General features: G+C 37.1%; 1 protein-coding gene across 9 annotated transcripts in view; it reads left to right on the top strand.

The window, feature by feature from the left end:
* CARMIL1 (capping protein regulator and myosin 1 linker 1) overlaps positions 1–19409 on the top strand; it is a 344161-nt gene that overhangs the window by 253048 nt on the left and 71704 nt on the right. For all 9 annotated transcript variants that reach the window (XM_078000908.1, XM_078000907.1, XM_078000905.1 and 6 more), the window contains 2 exons: positions 7506–7634; positions 9589–9720. In XM_078000908.1, coding sequence (XP_077857034.1) covers positions 7506–7634; positions 9589–9720 — 261 coding nt within the window. The remainder of the gene's footprint in view (positions 1–7505; positions 7635–9588; positions 9721–19409) is intronic.

The following is a 19409-nucleotide window of genomic DNA, read 5'->3' as shown; positions in this document are numbered from 1 at the left end:
GTTAAGGGACATGGGATTGGCATGTCTTTCTCTGGGGCAGCCATAATCACAACTTTATAACTACATTTTAGAGGGTTTAAAATTTTAATATTAGACAAGCATTTCTCTGATGGCCAGTGATGATGAGCATTTTTTCATGTGTCTGTTGGCTGTATGAATGTCCTCTTTTGAGAAATGTCTATTCATGTCCTTTGCCCACTTTTTGATGGGGTTGTTTGTTTTTTTCTTGTAAATTTGTTTGAGTTCTTTGTAGGTTCTGGATATTAGCCCTTTGTCTGATGAGTAGATTGCAAAAATTTTCTCCCATTCTGTAGGTTGCCTGTTCACTCTGATGGTATTTTCTTTTGCTATGCAGAAGCTCTTTAGTTTAATTAGATCCCATTTGTCAATTTTGGCTTTTGTTGCCGTTGCTTTTGGTGTTTTAGACATGAAGTCCTTGCCCATGCCTATGTCCTGAATGGTATTACCTAGGTTTTCTTCTGGGTTTTTATGGTATTAGGTCTAACATTTAAGTCTCTAATCATCTGAATGGCAATCTTAATTATTGCTACATAACAGATTGTAAATGTTGAAAATCACAATAATGTAAAGGTAATGAAAGATACTAAAATTAGAAGTTTAAGAGGGAGAAAGTTGAATGGTATTGTAAGTATGCTAAATGTTTAGTTTTTATTTCATGGAATTAACTGCTATTTTCTGTAATTCATAAATCAAAAACATAAAAATAAGTATCCTATTTAAATTTAAAATGGAAGCCACCAGAGGAATTAAAAGAGCAGAGGCTTTAGAGAAATTAGAAGCTTAGAAGAAATTAGAGAAATTAGAAATTTAGAGGCTTTAGAAAAAAAAAGAATTTTTCTCTGCAAATTGAAAAGAATTGACTAGTAGGGAAATTTTTGTCATTTTAGATCATGTTGAATGAGTCACATTATTTTCTTACCTTGTTAAAAATGTTATTTAATTTTCTGTTGCTTCTTCTTAACAGAGAATGAAAGAAAGATGTCCATAATAAAAATGTCATGTATAATATTCCAATTAGGTAAAATATGGATGACTATATAGATAGGCATAGAGACATGTGAAAGGGTGTTCGTCACAATATTAATGATGGTTATTTTAGGTGATATGAAAGGTGTATTTTATTCTCTTATACTTCTCAGTATGGTTTGAATGTTTTATAAATATGCATTGTTTAAGCAAGAAAAAGTAAACCAATATGTGTCGAGAAGAAAAGTTGTACTGGTGAAGTAGCAGGACTTTTGATAAAGCCATTATTTTGACCTTACCAGTCCCTTAAAAATCTAATTTATTTTCCTGCAAAGAACTAATACTAGCCTAGTATTTTATGGTTTACTGTTATTAACAGGTTTTTGTGTTCAATATGAAAAGCAATGATAGTTACATTGACACTTTGTCTTGTGTTCCTTTATGAGCTACAATAATGAAGACTTCTCACTCTGTCACCCAGGCTGGAGTGCAGTGGCGCAATCTCAGCTCACTACCAACCCCTGCCTCCCGGGTTCAAGCAATTCTTCTCCCTCAGCTTCCTGAGTAGCTGGGATTACAGGCACCTACCACCATGCCCGGCTAATTTTTGTATTTTTAGTAGAGACAGGGTTTCACCATGTTGCCCAGGCTGGTCTCGAACTCACCTCAAGTGATCCACCCACCATGGCCTCCCAAAGTGCTGGAATTACAGGTGTGAGCTACCGTGCCCGGCCCAAGACTTCTTTTCTTTTCTTTCTTTTTTTTTCCTTTTTTTTTTGAGACGGAGTTTCGCTCTTGTCGCTCAGGCTGGAGTGCGATGGCGGGATCCTGGCTCACTGCAACCTACGCCTCCAGGTTCAAGCGATTCTCCTGCCTCAGCCTTTCTTTTCTTAATATAATATCTTTCCAACTTTTTCCCCCTAATTCAGAGCAGATTTTGCCCATCCAAAAGAAATTACAGCAGCACCCTTTAATGCTTATTCTTAAAAGTACGTTTCATCAATTGAGAGAAAATTGTACACAAGAGCAGTTGGTGGGTGCTTAATTCTGCATAGATGGCATTATTCTGAATTATCTAAGTCATTATGTAGTAGGTATATTGCCACCTTTACACTTTGGGAATTTCTTAGGACATTATGATTAGCAGTTTTTAGACTTTAATCATTTTAGTCACTTCAGGAGAGATTTACCTTGAAGATTCCAAAAACCTGAATATAGAAAGGATAGACCCTCTGTGACTAATACCCCTGCCAACTTAATAGCCATCATTCTCAGTCATCATTCTCAGGTGACATCAAAGGCATTAAAAAATGTTTTAATGAAATATTGAAGTCTCATAACTGCTTGTATTTGTTTTTGTCTGGTGACTTTGATTAGGAAATATTTTTGTAAGACTCAACATTCTACCTTCGTTTTTGATACCTCCTTTTTCCAGATGATAAAGCCTCTTAATTAGGACTCAGCAAACTTCTTCTGTAAAAAGCCATATAGTAAATATTTTACTAGTTTTGGAGCCCATAGGATCTCTGTTGCAGCTACTCAACTCTGCTGTGGTACGGTGAAAGCCACCACAGACAATATGTAAATGAATGAGTGTTAACAATAAAACCGTAGTTATAAAAACAGGCCCAGAATTGCCTGCCACTCGCCATGCTCTTCTATTTAGCCTTCTCACCAAGAAAGAAAGAGAGAGAGAGAGAGAGAAAGAAAGAGGGAAAGAAGGAGAGAAAGAAAGAGGAGGCGGGGGAGGGGGCTTTACTGCTTACAGCTATTTGCTTGGTATATTCCCTTTCCTCTTTCATGTGCACATCTTTACATTTGCAGTCCTAACTTTGTTAAACACTCACTTTGCAACCTTTTGAAAAATGGCCTCTGTCCCTCTTTATCTACTGAAATGGCTCTTTCATTGGTTTCTTTGTCACAAAGTGCCGGGGCAGTGCCGGGGCCTTTTCTCCTTCTTTGTCTCTTGATAAAAGGAGGCAGAATATTATGGTTAAGAATCTGGGCTCTCAAGTCAGATGACCCCAGATATAAATCCAGGCTCTGCTATTCCCTATGTGTACGAACTTAAGTTAGTCACTTACTAACCTCTTTAAGCCTCAGTTTTTTTATCTGTTTATTGGGGATGATGATAGTACCCATCTATGAAGGTGCTGTAAAGAGTAACTGAGATAATGCTTGAAAAGTACTTGGCTTCTTACCAGTAAACATTAATGGTTTTTTTTGGCTGTTATTTTTATTATTACGGTTACCATCATTATTATGGACCATCTCATCTTTCTTAAAACTCAATTCTTAGTTCATTGGACAATGTGCCATTCTGAATGTTCTGCCACTCTTGTGTCTTACCTTCTACTTTCTACACAACTCTTTCTCTTTTCATATCCCCAATACAGGATTTTTTTTCAAAGCTTTGTATTTAGTGTTCTTTTCCTTTGGCTGTTTACTTCTGTTTTAACTCTCTCATCTGTAGATGACTCCTGGATCTAACCATTCAGTCCCTGTTTCTTTCCAGAGAGCCCTATCTTGCCACTTATTTTTTTCAGCATCTCCACTCCTTTGGCATTCTGAGATACCAGTCATTAAGACCAAACTCATCCTTTTGAACTCTTGATTTTGCCGTTTCACTCAGGAACATCATCATTCACTGAGAGTTGAACCTTTGGAGTCATCTTGAACTCTTCATTTGCTTTCCCCATCCATTACCCATTATATACTGTCCAGTGGCTGCAAAAGATACTTCTTATGTTTTTATTTATACTACCAGCCCTCTTGCTAAGGTCTTTTTACTAACTACCTTCTACGTCTTTTTTTTTTTTTTTTTTTAAAACAAGAACTGCAAGAACTAGTTTTTTCATCTTCCGTGTCTCTTCCTGCTTTCCACAGCCCATGCCCTTTGTATCAGGGACGTGAGCCACCATGAATGTTTTTATGGGAAGGGATTTCTAGAGCTCACAATTGTGGGGGAGAGCTGGGGAAGTGGTACTGTGTGCCTTGGACACCATGTTCAACCTCTTAGCCTGCACTGGAGTGCTATAATATCCTACCTTAACCCATCATTCCAATCTGATCTCCCACTATAAGGTGCCTCTATTCCTAACCAGGAGATAGGAGTCATAGTGTCTGGATGTACCACTGCTTGGGTTCATTCTTTTGCTTAACAATCCCTTCTGTTTTCTCAATCTGTACAAATATTTCAGGACTCAGCTAAAAAAAAAAATAAAAGTAATTTTTAACCTCACCTAGGTGTGATTCCTCCTTTGGCTAAAATTTTTTAAAAGCTTATATCATTCATTTATCATTGAATAAACAGTTGTAAAGGTCTATGATATGGCAGGCACTATCTTAAGAAATAGGAATTCAGCAGTGAAGAAAATAAAATGTTCATGTCCTTGTGGATATTATGTAGCACTTTGTGTCTTACGTTACTATTAATTGTCAATATTTCTTCCCACTTCTAGGTTTTTAAGTTGCTGATGGCAAGGGGTAACGTTTTTCAACACTGTATCTCCTCTATGCCAGGTGTTCAGTTTATTTCTATTGAATGGAATAAAGAAACAGATGTGGAGAGTGATAAAATTTTCTATGAATAAGCTGTTTGCTGGAAGTAAGATCAGTTGTATCAACTTGTGAGCAACAACAGATGACATTTATTGCTAATAGTTGTAATTCTTACACGTGGGTTCAATAGCCCAGTATATTTGAAAAAGCCTAGGTAGTCACCAGCAAGTATGATATGAGTTAATGGTGTGACATAGTTGCCAAAGAAACCAATTTGACTTGTACTGTATTAATGAAGGTATACTTTCTACAGTAAGGAAGCTCAGCTCTGTGCTTACCAGTCCACTCTTATGTTACAATCCATTTCACTGAGGAGGGCATACTTCATGAGGTTCTAGGTGGAAGACAGAATGCAGAAGTGACTTACAGGAAAGGAGGTCAAGGACTGCAGAACTGTGTCAGTGTAGGCATGGGAAAAGGAGCTGGGAATGTTAAACCTGAAGAAAAGAACGCTAAGGAAGAAAAGATGGGTATATTTAAATATGTGCAAGACTGTCACTGGAAGAGATCATATGATTGTGCAGGGTGTTCACAAGGGGAAGATATGGGAACTGCAGGATGGATGTAAGAAGACAGATTGAGACTCAAAACCATGTCTGGGAATGACAGGGTACATTTTCTTGGAAGGAATTGGACTTTGTAAACTATGGCAGTCAACAACTTTTCTGTGTAGCTTTAGAGAAACTGAACACTATAGGGTTAGGGTGAAGTAGAGAGGTTAAACTAAACAGCCCTAACACAACCGTCTTCTATGAGGTCTTCTAACGGAGTAACCCAAGAGATTATAGCCTTTCAGATTGCATCTTGTTTATTTTTCATATTTATGTACTTGAGAGATGAATTATGAACTGATAAACCCCTTGATTTACTTTTTTCAAAATTTTCAGTTTGTACTCTGTGTAATCATTGTATGTCATCTTAAATAGTTTACCTTTTCTGAGCTTTGAGCTCTTTCATGGTAAAGGATCTACATGTGGTCTGTTGAGCTATGCTCAGAAGAATCTTGGAGACGTGAGATTTTTATGTCTCCTTTGAATTGAAGAACTTAATTTTGATTTTTCTTTTGGATGACATTTTAAAATGTTCTACTTAAAAACTGTTTTTGTTAAGTTCCTGTAAACCCTCTCTCTTTGGTGAATGCATACATTTCAAGCATCTCTTTGGTCTCTCTTGGTGATTAAAGATACCAGCTTTATAGTGCCTCATCCACATGCCTCTCAAATTAGCCTATTGCGGCCCCAAATGTATATCAATTTCTTTCTTAGTGTGTGGCTTATTTGTCTCTTGAAATTGGGCATTCATTCTTTGTAAAATATGAATTATTGATGACCCTTTTTGCTTCAGGAAGCACAGATCAATACAATAGTTAGAAGAGTTATGATTTCTATCAATTAAGATTTTTAAAAACTTATAGTTAGCTCTATTCAGGGCATTGTGTAAATGCAGAAAGATATGATTTCTGCCTGCAATCATAGGCAGGAATCATAACTTTCTTATCTTAAATTTTAGGGATTTTAGGCAGAGAATTTGATGTGAGAAGCAATATTCATATAACTTCTTTTTCCTATGGGGATCTCAAGATACTAACTTATGTAACCTCAATATATTTTACAGCAATAGGAGCTGTTTTTATTATACATGAACTTTGGCATTACTGGCCCTTTATCAGTAATAGGTGCTTTGAGTGGTGTTATATTACTGAATTGTCTTCATAACACACTAGTAAAGAAGGTGCGGTAGATATTATGAACGTGACTTTACAAAGAAAAAGGCAAGAGAGATGGCAGTGCTGCAGCAAGTAAACATGGGCTTTGTAATCAGACTTGAAGTCTTTGGAATAGTGTGTAAAAGTCTCTTATCATTTTGAAATTTATGGGGGAAGAAGGGCAGACTTTAGCTTCCTATAGTTATGATATCAAATAATTCAAAATAGAGAAGTGCTAATTTAACTTAAAAAAGAATATTGTTTGTCTCCTCTGCCAAATGAATTATCAGATGGAAGGGGACTCTTGACATGTAAGGTCTTTGAAGCATGAATAATTTTTTTAAGAACATGAAATAAATAGACAACCGGCAGCTCTGACGAAAATATTGGAGACACTTTTAAAACCACACTGTGGTTATCTTTTTCTTCAGACTTCTTGGCTTCCTTCATGCTTTTTTGTATAAGTATAGAAGAGCATAATCTTACCTTTTATATTATTTTTTGTCTACCATAGGGATCCACCATCTCCTATTGGGTTTTGTATTTATATCCGTAAAACAGTTGAGAATGATTTAGGTGCAATTAACCTGGCAGGGGAGGCATCTTACTGTAAATTAGACGATATTGACTTTATTATTACCTATGTCAGTTTAATAAAACCTCAATTTGTTTTTGTTTTTTGGTAGCTCTTAGTTTACAAAGAAAAATGGTTGATGTAATTGAATCAATTTTTAAAATACCGATTTTTAAGAGATACTCTGGTTTCTATAGTATTGAGACTAACTGACTGTCGGGCATCATTTTGTAGTCATCGCAACAGTCTCAGTGTTGCACATTTTATTTCTCTGTTTCCTCAGTACCTAACTCTATGTCTAACACAGAGGGTGCTCACTGAAAGTTAATGAAGGAGTTAGTATCTAGCAGAATGTCACCAAGTGAGCTTCTGAATCATCAAGAAGTGTTCACTTTTGTTCTAGGTGCTGCATTCCCTAAGGCAGGAAAGGGAACTGAAATGCCTTCAATTTTTTTCTGGTGTTAAAGTTGCCAAAGGTTACTTGCATGAATAAAGTTAATTAATAATTGCTTATAAGCAGCATTCTCAACGATTCCAGTTAGAAGGGTTTGAGGTTTTCATCCTCATGCATTCTGTGGTTTGCTGAAGTTGTTTTCATACTCCTTCATTCTGTGTTTCCTTCTATCTGAATATCGGCGGGGCTGACTTGGATGCTTGCCTTTTTCTGGTTTGGAGCAGATGATTGACAGAATATGTGTGAAAGTACAAGATCATCTCAACTCCCTACGAAATTGTGGGGGAGATGCTATCCAGGAAGATTTAAAATCAGCAGAGCGGCTCATGCGTGATGCTAAGAACTCTAAAACGGTGAGTTTCACTTCAGGCTGTGTGAGAGTCTGGTGTAATAAAAGCGTTTAATAAAATTTAGTTTTAGAAACCAGTTTCAACTTTCTTTCTCTCTCTACCCAATTCCAAGTTTACTAACAAGTGGCAAAGTGAACTGAATTAGCCTTGACCTCCTTTCTGTACCTGTGCTGATTACCAATAATCAAGATATAGAATAAAAAGCAGAGGGCCAGGGTGATTTCCAGAGGGTGTGATTGGGCCCTCAACAACTGAAAGGGAGCTGTAGTTTAAATGAGTAACAGCTCATTTAAAATGATTCTGCTTCTAAGCTGATAACATGAAACTCCCCTCTGTTGCCTCTAAAAGGAAGTTTCTTTCACATGAGACTTTGGTTCCCAGTGTGTGACTTAGTAGAGCAAGGACTTAACTGTGAGTCAGAAAAACTGAGATCTGGTTTTGGTTCTGCTGTTAGAATCACACAATCACTGAATGTCATGAGTATGAGGAAACTGTAGATCAATCAGATACGCTGGTGATACAATAAGAAATGTATATTTGGTCTTTGTTCCCAGTTCCTGATATGAAGCTTCTAAAACCCTTGTAATTTCCTGAGTGATAGGGATGATAGGAGCATCTTTTGTTATAATATTTGGTCTTTGTCCCTGGTTCCTGGCACAGAGCTTCTAAAACCCCTGTAATTTCCTGAGTGACAGAGATGATAATAGCATCTTTATTATTAATGAAAAGCCCCTCTCATCACACCAGAGTTTATCCTAATGAGGTGACTCTTCCTGTGCCCCTAGAAAGTTGCAGGATAGGGAAGGTTGCCAGAGGAACCAGCCATGTTATTAGTGAACTGAATCTGTCAGCTCCACCCCCTGGAATCCATGGAAATGGAGAGGGGCTGGAGATTGAATGGACACCAATGGCCAATGATTTAATCAGTCATGTCTATGTAATGGGTCCTCCATAAAATGTCTAAACAGTAGTCTTCAGAGAACTTTTGGGTTGATGTACTCATCAACATGCTGGGAGGGCTGTATACCTGGAGAGTGCCCCCGAAGCTCCCCCAGCTCCGTACTTCACCCTATATATCTTCTGTTTGGCTACTCCTGAGCTGTATCTTGCATAATAAACCAGTAATCATAAGTAAAATGCTTGGCTGAGTTCTGTAAGTCATTTTAGCAAATTACGGAAACTGAGAAAGGATTTATGGGAGCCCCTTGAATTTAAGGCTTGTTAGAAGTACCAGTAACAACCTGGGACCTGTGACTGCCATCTGAATTGGGGATAGTCTGGTGAGACTGAGTCCTTCGCTTTTGGGATCCGAGGCAAACTCTGGGTAGACAGTGTCAGAATTGAATTGAATAGATTTGTAGGACACCCATTTAGTGTATGCAGAGAACTGGAGACTTGTCCGGTGTGGCAAACACCTACACTTTTGGTGATAGAAGTGTTGTAAGTAAAAGCAGCTCAGCTTTCATACCCCAGATAAAGAAATTAAGACACGAAGCGGGGCTGGGCGCAGCGGTATGTGCCTGTAATCCCAGCTACTCGGGAGGCTGAGACAGGAGAATCGCTTGAAGGCGGGAAGCAGAGGTTGCAGTGAGCCGAGATTGTGCCATTGCACTCCAGCCTGGGAAACAAAAGCAAAACTCTATCTCAAAAAGAAAAAAAAAAGACATGAGGGGGTAATGTATTATTCCTGTGGTTTCAAAGCTGCTTAATGACAGAAGTGGTCAATGTGAAAGTCTCCTAATACCCAGTCTAGTGTTTCTTAGGGTTGCCATGATTCATTGAATAAAAATGAATGCCCATAGTCTGGATATCAGTTTATTAATCCGTGCAAAGAGCCTTTGACTGAGAAGAGATTACGCCTAACAGTATGTCTTCACCCTTCTCATTCACTCTGCAATGGCTTTGATTGAAATATTTACTCAGTTATAAAGAGGTTTTTTTTTTATTTCTCTTACAGTTGTTACCAAATTTATACCATGTTGGTGGTGCATCTTGGGCGGGAGCCAGTGGCTTGTTATCCAGTCCAATTCAGGAGACCCTGGAATCAATGGCTGGAGAAGTTACAAGAGTAGTAGATGAACAACTAAAGGTTTGTGGGATTTGTTATTTGGGAAATGAAATTGTTAAGATTTAACTATGTGTGATAGCATTTTATTCCATAGCTATCTGTGTTTTATAGATTTGTATGTGTGCATGCTGCAAAGATGTACTTGTAGTAAAAATTGAATACTGTGTCTTTTGCAGCTTCATTATAAGTTTTGGAAAGACTTCTTACATAATCATTTTTGATGGTAAACCTCTAAATGTACCTAATAAATTATGGGTTGCCACTGATAAAGGAATGATTGATTTCTATTAAGGGAGTAGAAAGAGAAGTGTGCTTCAGGAAAAAATACCTTCTGTTATTAACATCTGATTTAGAGAATGGGAAAAATGATGGTAAGTACATTTACATTACCTAGATAGTGCTTATGTGGGGAGTCTGCCACTGGGTGAATAGATAATCTTGTAAGGAGCTGGTTGAAAGACTAGGAAAGGTATTTAAATGTAATTACAAGCTACTCAAAGTTGCAGAGACCTGCCTATAGATTCACTGGAAAAAAGGTGAAAAAAAGGTTAAAAAAAAAAAAAAAGAAGTTATTGAAATTTTAGGGGAATAGACTAATCTAAGACCAGCTTTTGCTTAAAGTAACTTCAAGAAACACCTACACTAGATAAATTTCACGTTCAGAAAGTTTTCATCACTTCCAATCTGCCTATCAAGGCAGCTTGTAAAAACTGTGTCTGAATTTGTGTAAGTATTTGGCCGGTTTTCTTCTGAGAACACAATTACTACAGCATATAGGGATTTGAAGTACAAATCAGTAATAACTTTGCAGCATGTTAATTACTCTCTTTGAAAATTAAGTTAATGAAGGAGAAAATGTGGGGTTTTCTTTTTAAGGAGTTTAATCCCCTGTCTTCCTGTGCATATGATACAGAGAGACTCTGTGTGTCATTTTTATTTTATTTAATCATGGTTGTTTTTAATCCGTCCTGAGCAGAGACAAATGGGCAGAAAAAGGAGTGGATGGTAGAGTTCTGCTAGACCATTTATTAATTAATAGCACTTGTTTTATCCTCCATGAAGGATAACATATTTAAAACAAAATTGGCTTTGTTGTTTATTTTTAACTGTAAAAACTGACTTACTCTTTGTGAAATGTTTAACCAATACTAACATGTAGGGAATAAAAGAAAGTGAAAAAATTCCCTGAGATCCCAGAGGTAGTATCTCTGTTAATATCTTAGTGAATTTCTAGACATTCTGTGCCTATATAAACAGTTTTTTATATAAGTGATCATACTATACATACTGATTGGTAACCTTATTCTATTTGGTACAATGTCATGAATACAATTATAGGTTGATGAATAATCATTTTTAATGGCTATGTGGTATTCCATTGCATAGATGTACCAGCATAATTTATTTTATAATTTCTGATTAATTTAGTTAGGGTAAATGTCTATAACTGACCCATTGTTATGTCAAATAGTATTATACTTTCATATGTATTCACACACTGCTATTCACTAGTGCAGGCAATTGCTGATTTTGCCACATCTTTAACAACGCTAAGTTTATCAACCTTTTAATATTTTTCCATGTAATGGGGAAAAAAATTTTTTCATTGTGTCTTTTTGTTTTTTGAGATGGTGTCTAGCTCTGTCACCCAGGCTGGAGTGCAGTGGCATGATCTCAGCTCACTGTAACCTCTGCCTCCTGGGTTCAAGCTATTCTCCCGTGTCAGCCTCCCAAGTAGCTAGGACTACAAGTGTCGGCCACCACGCCCGGCTAATTTTTGTATTTTTAGTAGAGACGGGGTTTCACCATATTAGCCAGACTGGTCTCAAACTCCTGACATCAGCTCAAGTGATCTGCCTGCCTCTGCCTCCCAAAGTGCTGGGATTATAGGCATGAGCCACCGCTCCCGGCCTCATTGTGTTTTTTGGATTTCTTCAATAACTCAGTGATGCATCAAGTAATTTCATCCCGCCTTTGTATTTCTTCTTCTGTAAATTATGTATTCATATCTATTGCCTAATTTGTTTCATTTGTAAGAACTTATTCCATACTGAAAATTGGCTAGAATTTAAATGGGCATGAAACATTTGTAACAGGACCTTTCCTATCAAACAGCTTCAAAATTGTCATTTCAACTGGTCTAAACGACAAACCACCCCTTATATCTTTGGTGTTCATTTTCTTCTCATTGCATGGAATTGTTGAAATGGATTCTTGCCAGTCTCTTTCTCAGGAGGGAGCAGAAGGAGAATATCTGAAGTATAACTATATGTATTTTTATTTTTATTTATTTATTTATTTATTTATTTATTTTTTTTTTTTTTTTTTGAGACGGAGTCTCGCTCTGTCACCCAGGCTGGAGTGCAGTGGCCGGATCTCAGCTCACTGCAAGCTCCGCCTCCCGGGTTCACGCCATTCTCCTGCCTCAGCCTCCCGAGTAGCTGGGACTACAGGCGCCTGCCACCTCGCCCGGCTAAGTTTTTGTATTTTTAGTAGAGACGGGGTTTCACTGTGTTAGCCAGGATGGTCTCGATCTCCTGACCTCGTGATCCGCCCGTCTCGGCCTCCCAAAGTGCTGGGATTACAGGCTTGAGCCACCGCGCCCGGCCAACTATATGTATTTTTAAAAGCCTAAAATAATATAAATATATTTAGGGTTCAAAATATTTTCTGTAAATAGGCATTTCCTACTTTTTTTTCAGGCTGATTTCTCTGACCCCTCTTTAAACATCCCCATTGTTCTCCATTCATCATCGCCTCCTTGTTTGCAAATATCGTAGCATGCTTTTCTCTCATTCTCACTATTTCGAAGGTCCCGGGCCTCCAAATGGCCTTTTCCCCACCTTTTCCTGTTCCCTACTTACTTGTTTTTATTATTCTCCATCCTTCTGAGTTTCAAGTTTCTTCTCCTTTGGGGATTCCTTCTGAGTTTCAAGTTTCTTCTCCTTTGGGGATGTCTGGAATGAAGCAGAGAAAATCCTCAACCAAAACATCTTAATTAAATGTATTTTAAAATGTTCTTTTAACTGGGTGCACATTTCAGTTTTGATACTTCTAATGGACTTCCTTATATTTCCTTCCAGTTTACATGACAAATGGACAACCTTTTACTATTTTTAAAAAAATACCATTTATCTATTTATATAAACTTCTAATGCATTGATTTTCTTAAAATTATGTAGGCAAAGTGTATTTTTAATATAACCAGTGTTCAGTTTTAAACTATTGTGTCTCTTATTGAATTCACTACTACTATCAAATTTTCCTAGTTAAAAAGTTTCCTTTTTCTATTTCCCACATTCTCTAAAATTAACATATTAAACTCACAAGAGCTAAAGTCGATGGATTATCTTGTTTAAAAGTTATTTTGTAAAAATAGTTTTTATTATAGGAAGTGGTAGATTAAAAAAAGGAAGCCAGCAGGCCTAGATTTGTGTCCTGGGTTTCCTGCTGTGTGCTCTAAACAAGTTGCCTAACTTTTTTGGACCACGTTTCCTTCTGCAAGATTATCTTGGCCTCATGATAATCAGGGGGATTTATTCCAGCTCTAATGTTTGATCATCCTGTACCATGGCCAGTCATAGACATTTTGAACATTGAATGAGAATAAGTTCAAATAACTCTTTAAGCCATCTTTCCAAAGTATTATTTCAGAAAGCAAAATAAATGGCCAGATAAGCCAGCCTTCTTAGTATACTTCCTGGAGGAGAATAAAGCAGTAAGTCTGGAGAAATTCCTTCTTTGAAGGCGATGATGTTTTCTCTAAACTGGCCTGTTTTAGGTATTTCAGAATGACAACAGTCCCCTGTTTTCCCTGTTTTGATCCTAACATTCATTCCTGGAACAGTAGTAGATGAACAAAGGGGAATCGAATGTTTTAACATAAGGAAACATTCATTTCTCCCTTCTGGACTTAAAGTCTAGGGTATTTGTGTTGGCCTAGGAAATTCTTAATTTCGTTCAGGGCTTAAATGGTAAAATACTTGACTGGCAAATTTCAGCTTTACTTAGGATATGAGGCCTGAGGGATTTAGGTGGCATTTTGTCAACTGTTAACTCAGTTTAGCCAGAAGAGTTCTCTGAGTTTTCTTCTTTCTAGACTTTATATTTTCCAAAGCAAAAGAAAGGAAGATTTCAGGGCATTTTACTGTGGAAGTTGTATTTGCTGGTAATGAATTACAAGTCATTGGCTCACTGCAAGAATATAAGAGCATAGCTGCCATGTTAAGGATATTAATCCAATTTATTTTACAAATATTAAACAGGTTTCCTAAGTACCATTAGTTATTTTTACAGTTAAGACATATAGACCCTCATAACTGTCATTAGAGATACATCAAAACAAAATTGGATTATCGTATTTCAAAAACAGGGCCTGTTCACTGCAAGTTGTCTGAAGGTAGTAAAACAGGGAGACTAACAAAATGAAGGCTATATAAAAAAAGTTAGGAAATATGGATAGAATGAGAAATTTAACATAAGCCTAATTTAGATTTCCCCCCAGAAAAGAAAACAGAGACTAGGGGAAGGCAACATTTGAAGAGATGACAGCTGAGAATTTCAGAGATGAATTAAAGACCAGAATCTTCTGATGCAGGAAGCGCAGTGAAACCTAAAGCAGGATAGATAAAAGCAAACTTACATCTAGAATCGTTGTAATAAAAAGTGAAGAGCGCTGAAGATAAAGATCTTGAAAGGAGGCCAGAGTTGGTGGTTGGGGGCAGGCAGGGAGAGGCCCTTTTTTAATTACTTAAAAAAAGACCAGTATTAAGACTGACAGCTCACTTCTCAATAGTTAATGGAATCCAGAAGACAATGAAATAGTATCTTTAAACTTTAGAGAGTACATAACATATCAATCTAGAATTATATACTCAATGGACCTAGTTTTTACAAATGAAGGTGAAAGCATTTTCATCACTTCAAAAACTGAGATCATTTACTGTCACTGGGCTACACACACACACACACACTCACACACACACACACACCAAACACTAAAGGATATACTTTAGGACAAAGAAAAATTATCTAAAAATGTAGTCTGAGCTACAATTGTGAAAGACTAATGAGCCGGGAAGGTCCAAATATGAGGAAATGGTAACATTACATGAAACAATGACATTAATGTCTAACATGCTGTAAAATTTTAAAAAGCAAATACTGAAAGTGAGTGTATAAGTTAGTAGAAAGTCAGTTAAAGCAATCCAAGGTCTTAGTTTTATTCTGGAGAAGTGTTAGGAATTCAGCATTAGAACTGCATTGTCCAATGCGTTACGCATTAACCACATGTAGCCATTAAAATTACAATTAAACAAAATTTAAAATTCAGTTTCTCAGTTGCAGTATGTACATTTTAAGAGCTCAGTAGCCACATGTGGCTGTTGCCTCCCTTATTGGACAGCACAGATATTCCTGTCATCTCAAAGTTCTATTGGACTGTGTTGCTTTACACATGAAGTAAAATATGCATGTTAAAATTCCTAGTATAATCACTAAAACAGAGGCACTAAACTAGAAGTTATGCTGCATTTCTAGAAGAGCATTAGGAAATATCAGGTTATTTTTGGTGTCATAGTGACTGACATGGGCAGGTGACAGTGATCCTAAATATCATACAAGGTTGAGTTCCGAGCCAGAAGAATTGATCCCACCCAAATGGCCATAGAAGAGGTATCACCAGAGAGAAACAGGTCCGTGAATAATGACAAATGGTCCAGTTTTCCAGAAATACTTAACAATTTCAAGTGTGTAAGCATCTAATCATATGGCTTCGTATATAAATGAATGAATAAATGGACAAAATTACAAAGAAAAATGGATGAATTTGCCATTGTGATAGAGATCTTTTAAAATAACTGCCCATAACTGATAGATCAAGTAAAACGATGATGAAGATTTGAACAACAGAAATCTCAATTGCAATCTAATGCAACTATTCAATCAGTGCACAACAAAAGGAGAATGTGCAATTTTTTTCAGGTGTCCGTAGAATATTTATGAAAAATGCCCATGAAGTCATTAAGGTCATCTGCACAATTTCAGAGACCATATTTTCTCGTCTCAATTCAAATAAGTTAGAAATTAATAACAAAAGATAGCTAAAAAAAAGACCCCACATATTTATAAATTTAAAAATTACTTCTAACTCATGGGTCAAAGAGGAGGACATAATTTAAATCAGAGGATATAAGGAATTGAACAGTAATGTAAATAGTAACATAAGAACCTGTAGGAGGCAACTAAACCAGTACTTAGGGTGAAATACATAATTTTAAGTACCAATATTGGAAGTGAGGAGAGGCTGAAAACTAATGAGCTGTTAATGGATAACTTAAAAAGTTAGCAGTGAGGGTCATGATGCCTACATGCTTTCAGGTGTTTCAGAGAGAGGGAGAAACAAATATTGCAAATTATTAGCAACTGGTGAATTTGAAGAGTTAGGGTAATAGATGTTTTTCGTCCTATTTTTTCCAATTTTTGCTAGGTCTAGATTTTTTTTTTAATGGGGGAAATACTTCCTTTAAAGTCAGGAATAAGGCAAAGATGTTTATTATCATCACTTGTATTCAGCTTTATACTGAAGGTCTTAGCCAGTGCAATATGATAAGCAAAAGAAATGAGAAATGTGAGAATTAAAAAGGTAGAAAAATTATCAGAATTTGCAGATTTTATGATGTCCTACTTAGAAAACCCAGAAGAATCTGCAGGTAAGTTATTGAATTTGTATGACAAGGTTTTTAGATGTAGAACAATATGTAAAAAATGAGGCCAGGCACGATGGCTCACACCTGTAATCCCAGCAGTTTGGGAGGCTGAGGCTGGAAGATCACTTGAGCCAAGGAGTTTGAGGCCAGCCTGGACAACACAGTGAGACCTCATCTCTACAAAAATTTTAAAAATTAGCTGGACATGGTGGCCCGTGCCTGTAGTCCCAGCAAGGTGGGAGTGAGCTATGATTGTACCACTGCACTCCAGCCTGGGTGGCAGAATGAGATCCTGTCTCAAAATAAATAAATAAATAAATAAATAAATAAATAAATAAATAAAAATTGTGTTTCTATATGTCAGCAACAACTAGTTAGAAAATGTCATTAAAAATAGTCACCATTTAAAATAGTAACAGAGAGCCTGGTATGGTGGCTCATGTTTGTAATCCCAACACTTTGGGAAGCTGAGGCAGGTGGATCACCTGAGGTCAGGAGTTCGAGACCAGCCTGGCCAATATGGCAAAACCCCATCTCTACTAAAAAAAAATACAAAAAAATTAGCCGGATATGGTGGCAGGTGCTTGTAATCCCAGCTACTCAGGAGGCTGAGGCAGAAGAATAGCTTGAACCTGGGAGATGTAGGTTGCAGTGAGCCAAGATCATGCCACCACTGCACTCCAACCTGAGTGACAGAGCGAGACTCCATCTCAGAATAATAATAATAATAATAATAATAAAATAGTAACCGAAAAATCTAAAGTACCTAGGAAATAAATCACACAAAAATCTCTAACACCTCAATGGAGAAAGTTTATTGAGAGACTTTAAAGAAATTCTAAAATAAAAATATGTGTCATATTTGTGGGTGGGAAAAGTTACTGTTACAGATGTCAGTTTTTCTCCAACTTTATCTGTTATTTGACAGTTCTAATAGACATTCCAATAGATTTTTAATAGAACTTGACAAAGTTGATTCTAAACATATGGAAAAGCAGTGCTCGAAAATAGGCCAGACACATATAAAGAACAAGAAGGTTGGTAGTCTTGTTCTACTACATGTTAAGACTTAGGATAATTAAGACAATATGCAGAGGTAGATGAACCAAAAAAACAGATCCCAGAAATAGACCCATACATATATTCAGATGTTAGAAATGACAGAGGTAGCACTGAAGTTTAGTACAGAAAAGATGGACTATATAGTACCCATACTTAGTGAGTCCTTGGGCCTGTAATACTTTTTAATATGTTCCTTAGTGATTGTTTTAAGAAGTGTGCCAGGCCCTGGGGATGTAAGGTGGGTTTCACAATTGTCACCAGGTTCTAACTCTGTATCTAGAGTCTGATGACTCTAGCTCTCTGTGAAGTTCCAGAATTCTATTAAAATTGTATATAAATTTTTCTGGATAAGTGTTCATCAGATCCTCAAAGGAGTGTCTTGACCCAAAAATGGGTAAAAGTCACTAACTTCTTGAGCATTTTATTTTATTTTATTTTATTTTTGATTACTGAGGTTCCCACTGTATGGCATCAGGAAAGAGTGCATGTCATCAAATACAGCTTGGAATGTGAAGAGAGTAGGGGAAGAAAGAAAATATTCTCAAAGAAAAATATTGAACTGAGTACAGAGGAGTACAGATGCTTTATTCTGGCCCAGAGGGGGAAATGGAGGAGTCTAGGTCAAGAAAACAGTATGTATAAAGCATGGAAACAGAGCCTGGATCATATGGGGAACTACAACCATGATTGGATTATGACTAGTTATAAAGGAAAGGGAGAGAGATGTCATGAAATGAGGCTGGCAAGCTCAGCATCTACCAGATACTTCAGGGATTTTTATTCTGTGCTAAAGAATAATAATTTTGACATATTTCCACTTTTGAGGAAATATCTAGGAATAAATTTAGCATGTTTTGGAGATAGTTGTGGTGGAAGGGGTTGGGGTAGGTAGAGTCTAGTGAGACTTGCAAATTTCTCACCTAGTTTGATACCATTTTTCACAGTAAAGAACTTAGCATGAAAGCCTGATTTTGCTGTTGTAGTTGTTATTGTTTGAGTGGGGAAGGGAGGACAACACATTGCAGTTGAACTTTCCGTAGCAGAACATTCAGGTGGAAAAGTTCCCTAGGCTTTATTGTGTATGTATCGTATGTATTGTATAGGTGATTGTAGATAAACATTTGGTTGAGACTCACTAGAATATAAGTAACACTCTGAAGCCATGGGAAGGATGAATGTTGAACAGGTCTGGTGTGCAGAGGTCCATGGGGCATGAAGGAGAGGCTGCAGTCCTCTCTCATCTTCCTCCCAGTCCTGCCACTGCAAAGTTCACCTGGCAGCTCTAGATACTGTTTACTTAAGAGAACAAGGGAACAAACTTACAAGTAATAAAGCAGAGATGAAAGGCACATTCTTTTGGCTGCTGATCAGGGCCATTAAATGAGGATGGGTAGAATAGAAAACAAGAGTAGGAAACAGAAGACCTGAGTCCCCATCTCACCAACTCCAGTGACCAGCTGAGCAACCTTGAGCTCACTTACATCCTGTGAGCCCCAGTTCCCTCATCTAAAGTCTACCTTTAGTTGTGTGGATCAAAGGAAATCCTGGGTGAAGTTACTTTTAAAGTGGTGTATTGTACTGTTGGGATAAAGGTGGTGGTAAGGAACTAACTGCAGAATATTTGCTGGATTAATTAAATGCCTAAGACAGGCTAAAATTCCTTTTTATAGGGTCAAAGCTACGTGTTCATGGAGCAGAAAGAGACCTTATATAATTTTATAGATGAAAATGCAGAGATCTGCAGATTATTCACTTGATACTACTCACTTAACATTCCACAGAAATTTCATGTCAGAGTTTACATTGGAAGCCAGGCTTCTTCCCTTTAGGTGTGGAGTTCATTCAAACTGAATTAGCACTGTCATGCAGGGAGACCTTTCAGAAAGTAACTGATATGTTGAAGAACATGACAGAATTAAAACAGAATATTGATTCCTGAGG

Source organism: Macaca mulatta, chromosome 4 (assembly GCF_049350105.2).
Source record: "Macaca mulatta isolate MMU2019108-1 chromosome 4, T2T-MMU8v2.0, whole genome shotgun sequence".
Lineage (NCBI taxonomy): Eukaryota > Metazoa > Chordata > Mammalia > Primates > Cercopithecidae > Macaca > Macaca mulatta.
Note: the sequence above shows the minus strand (reverse complement) of the source record. Positions and strands in the feature narration are given on the sequence as shown.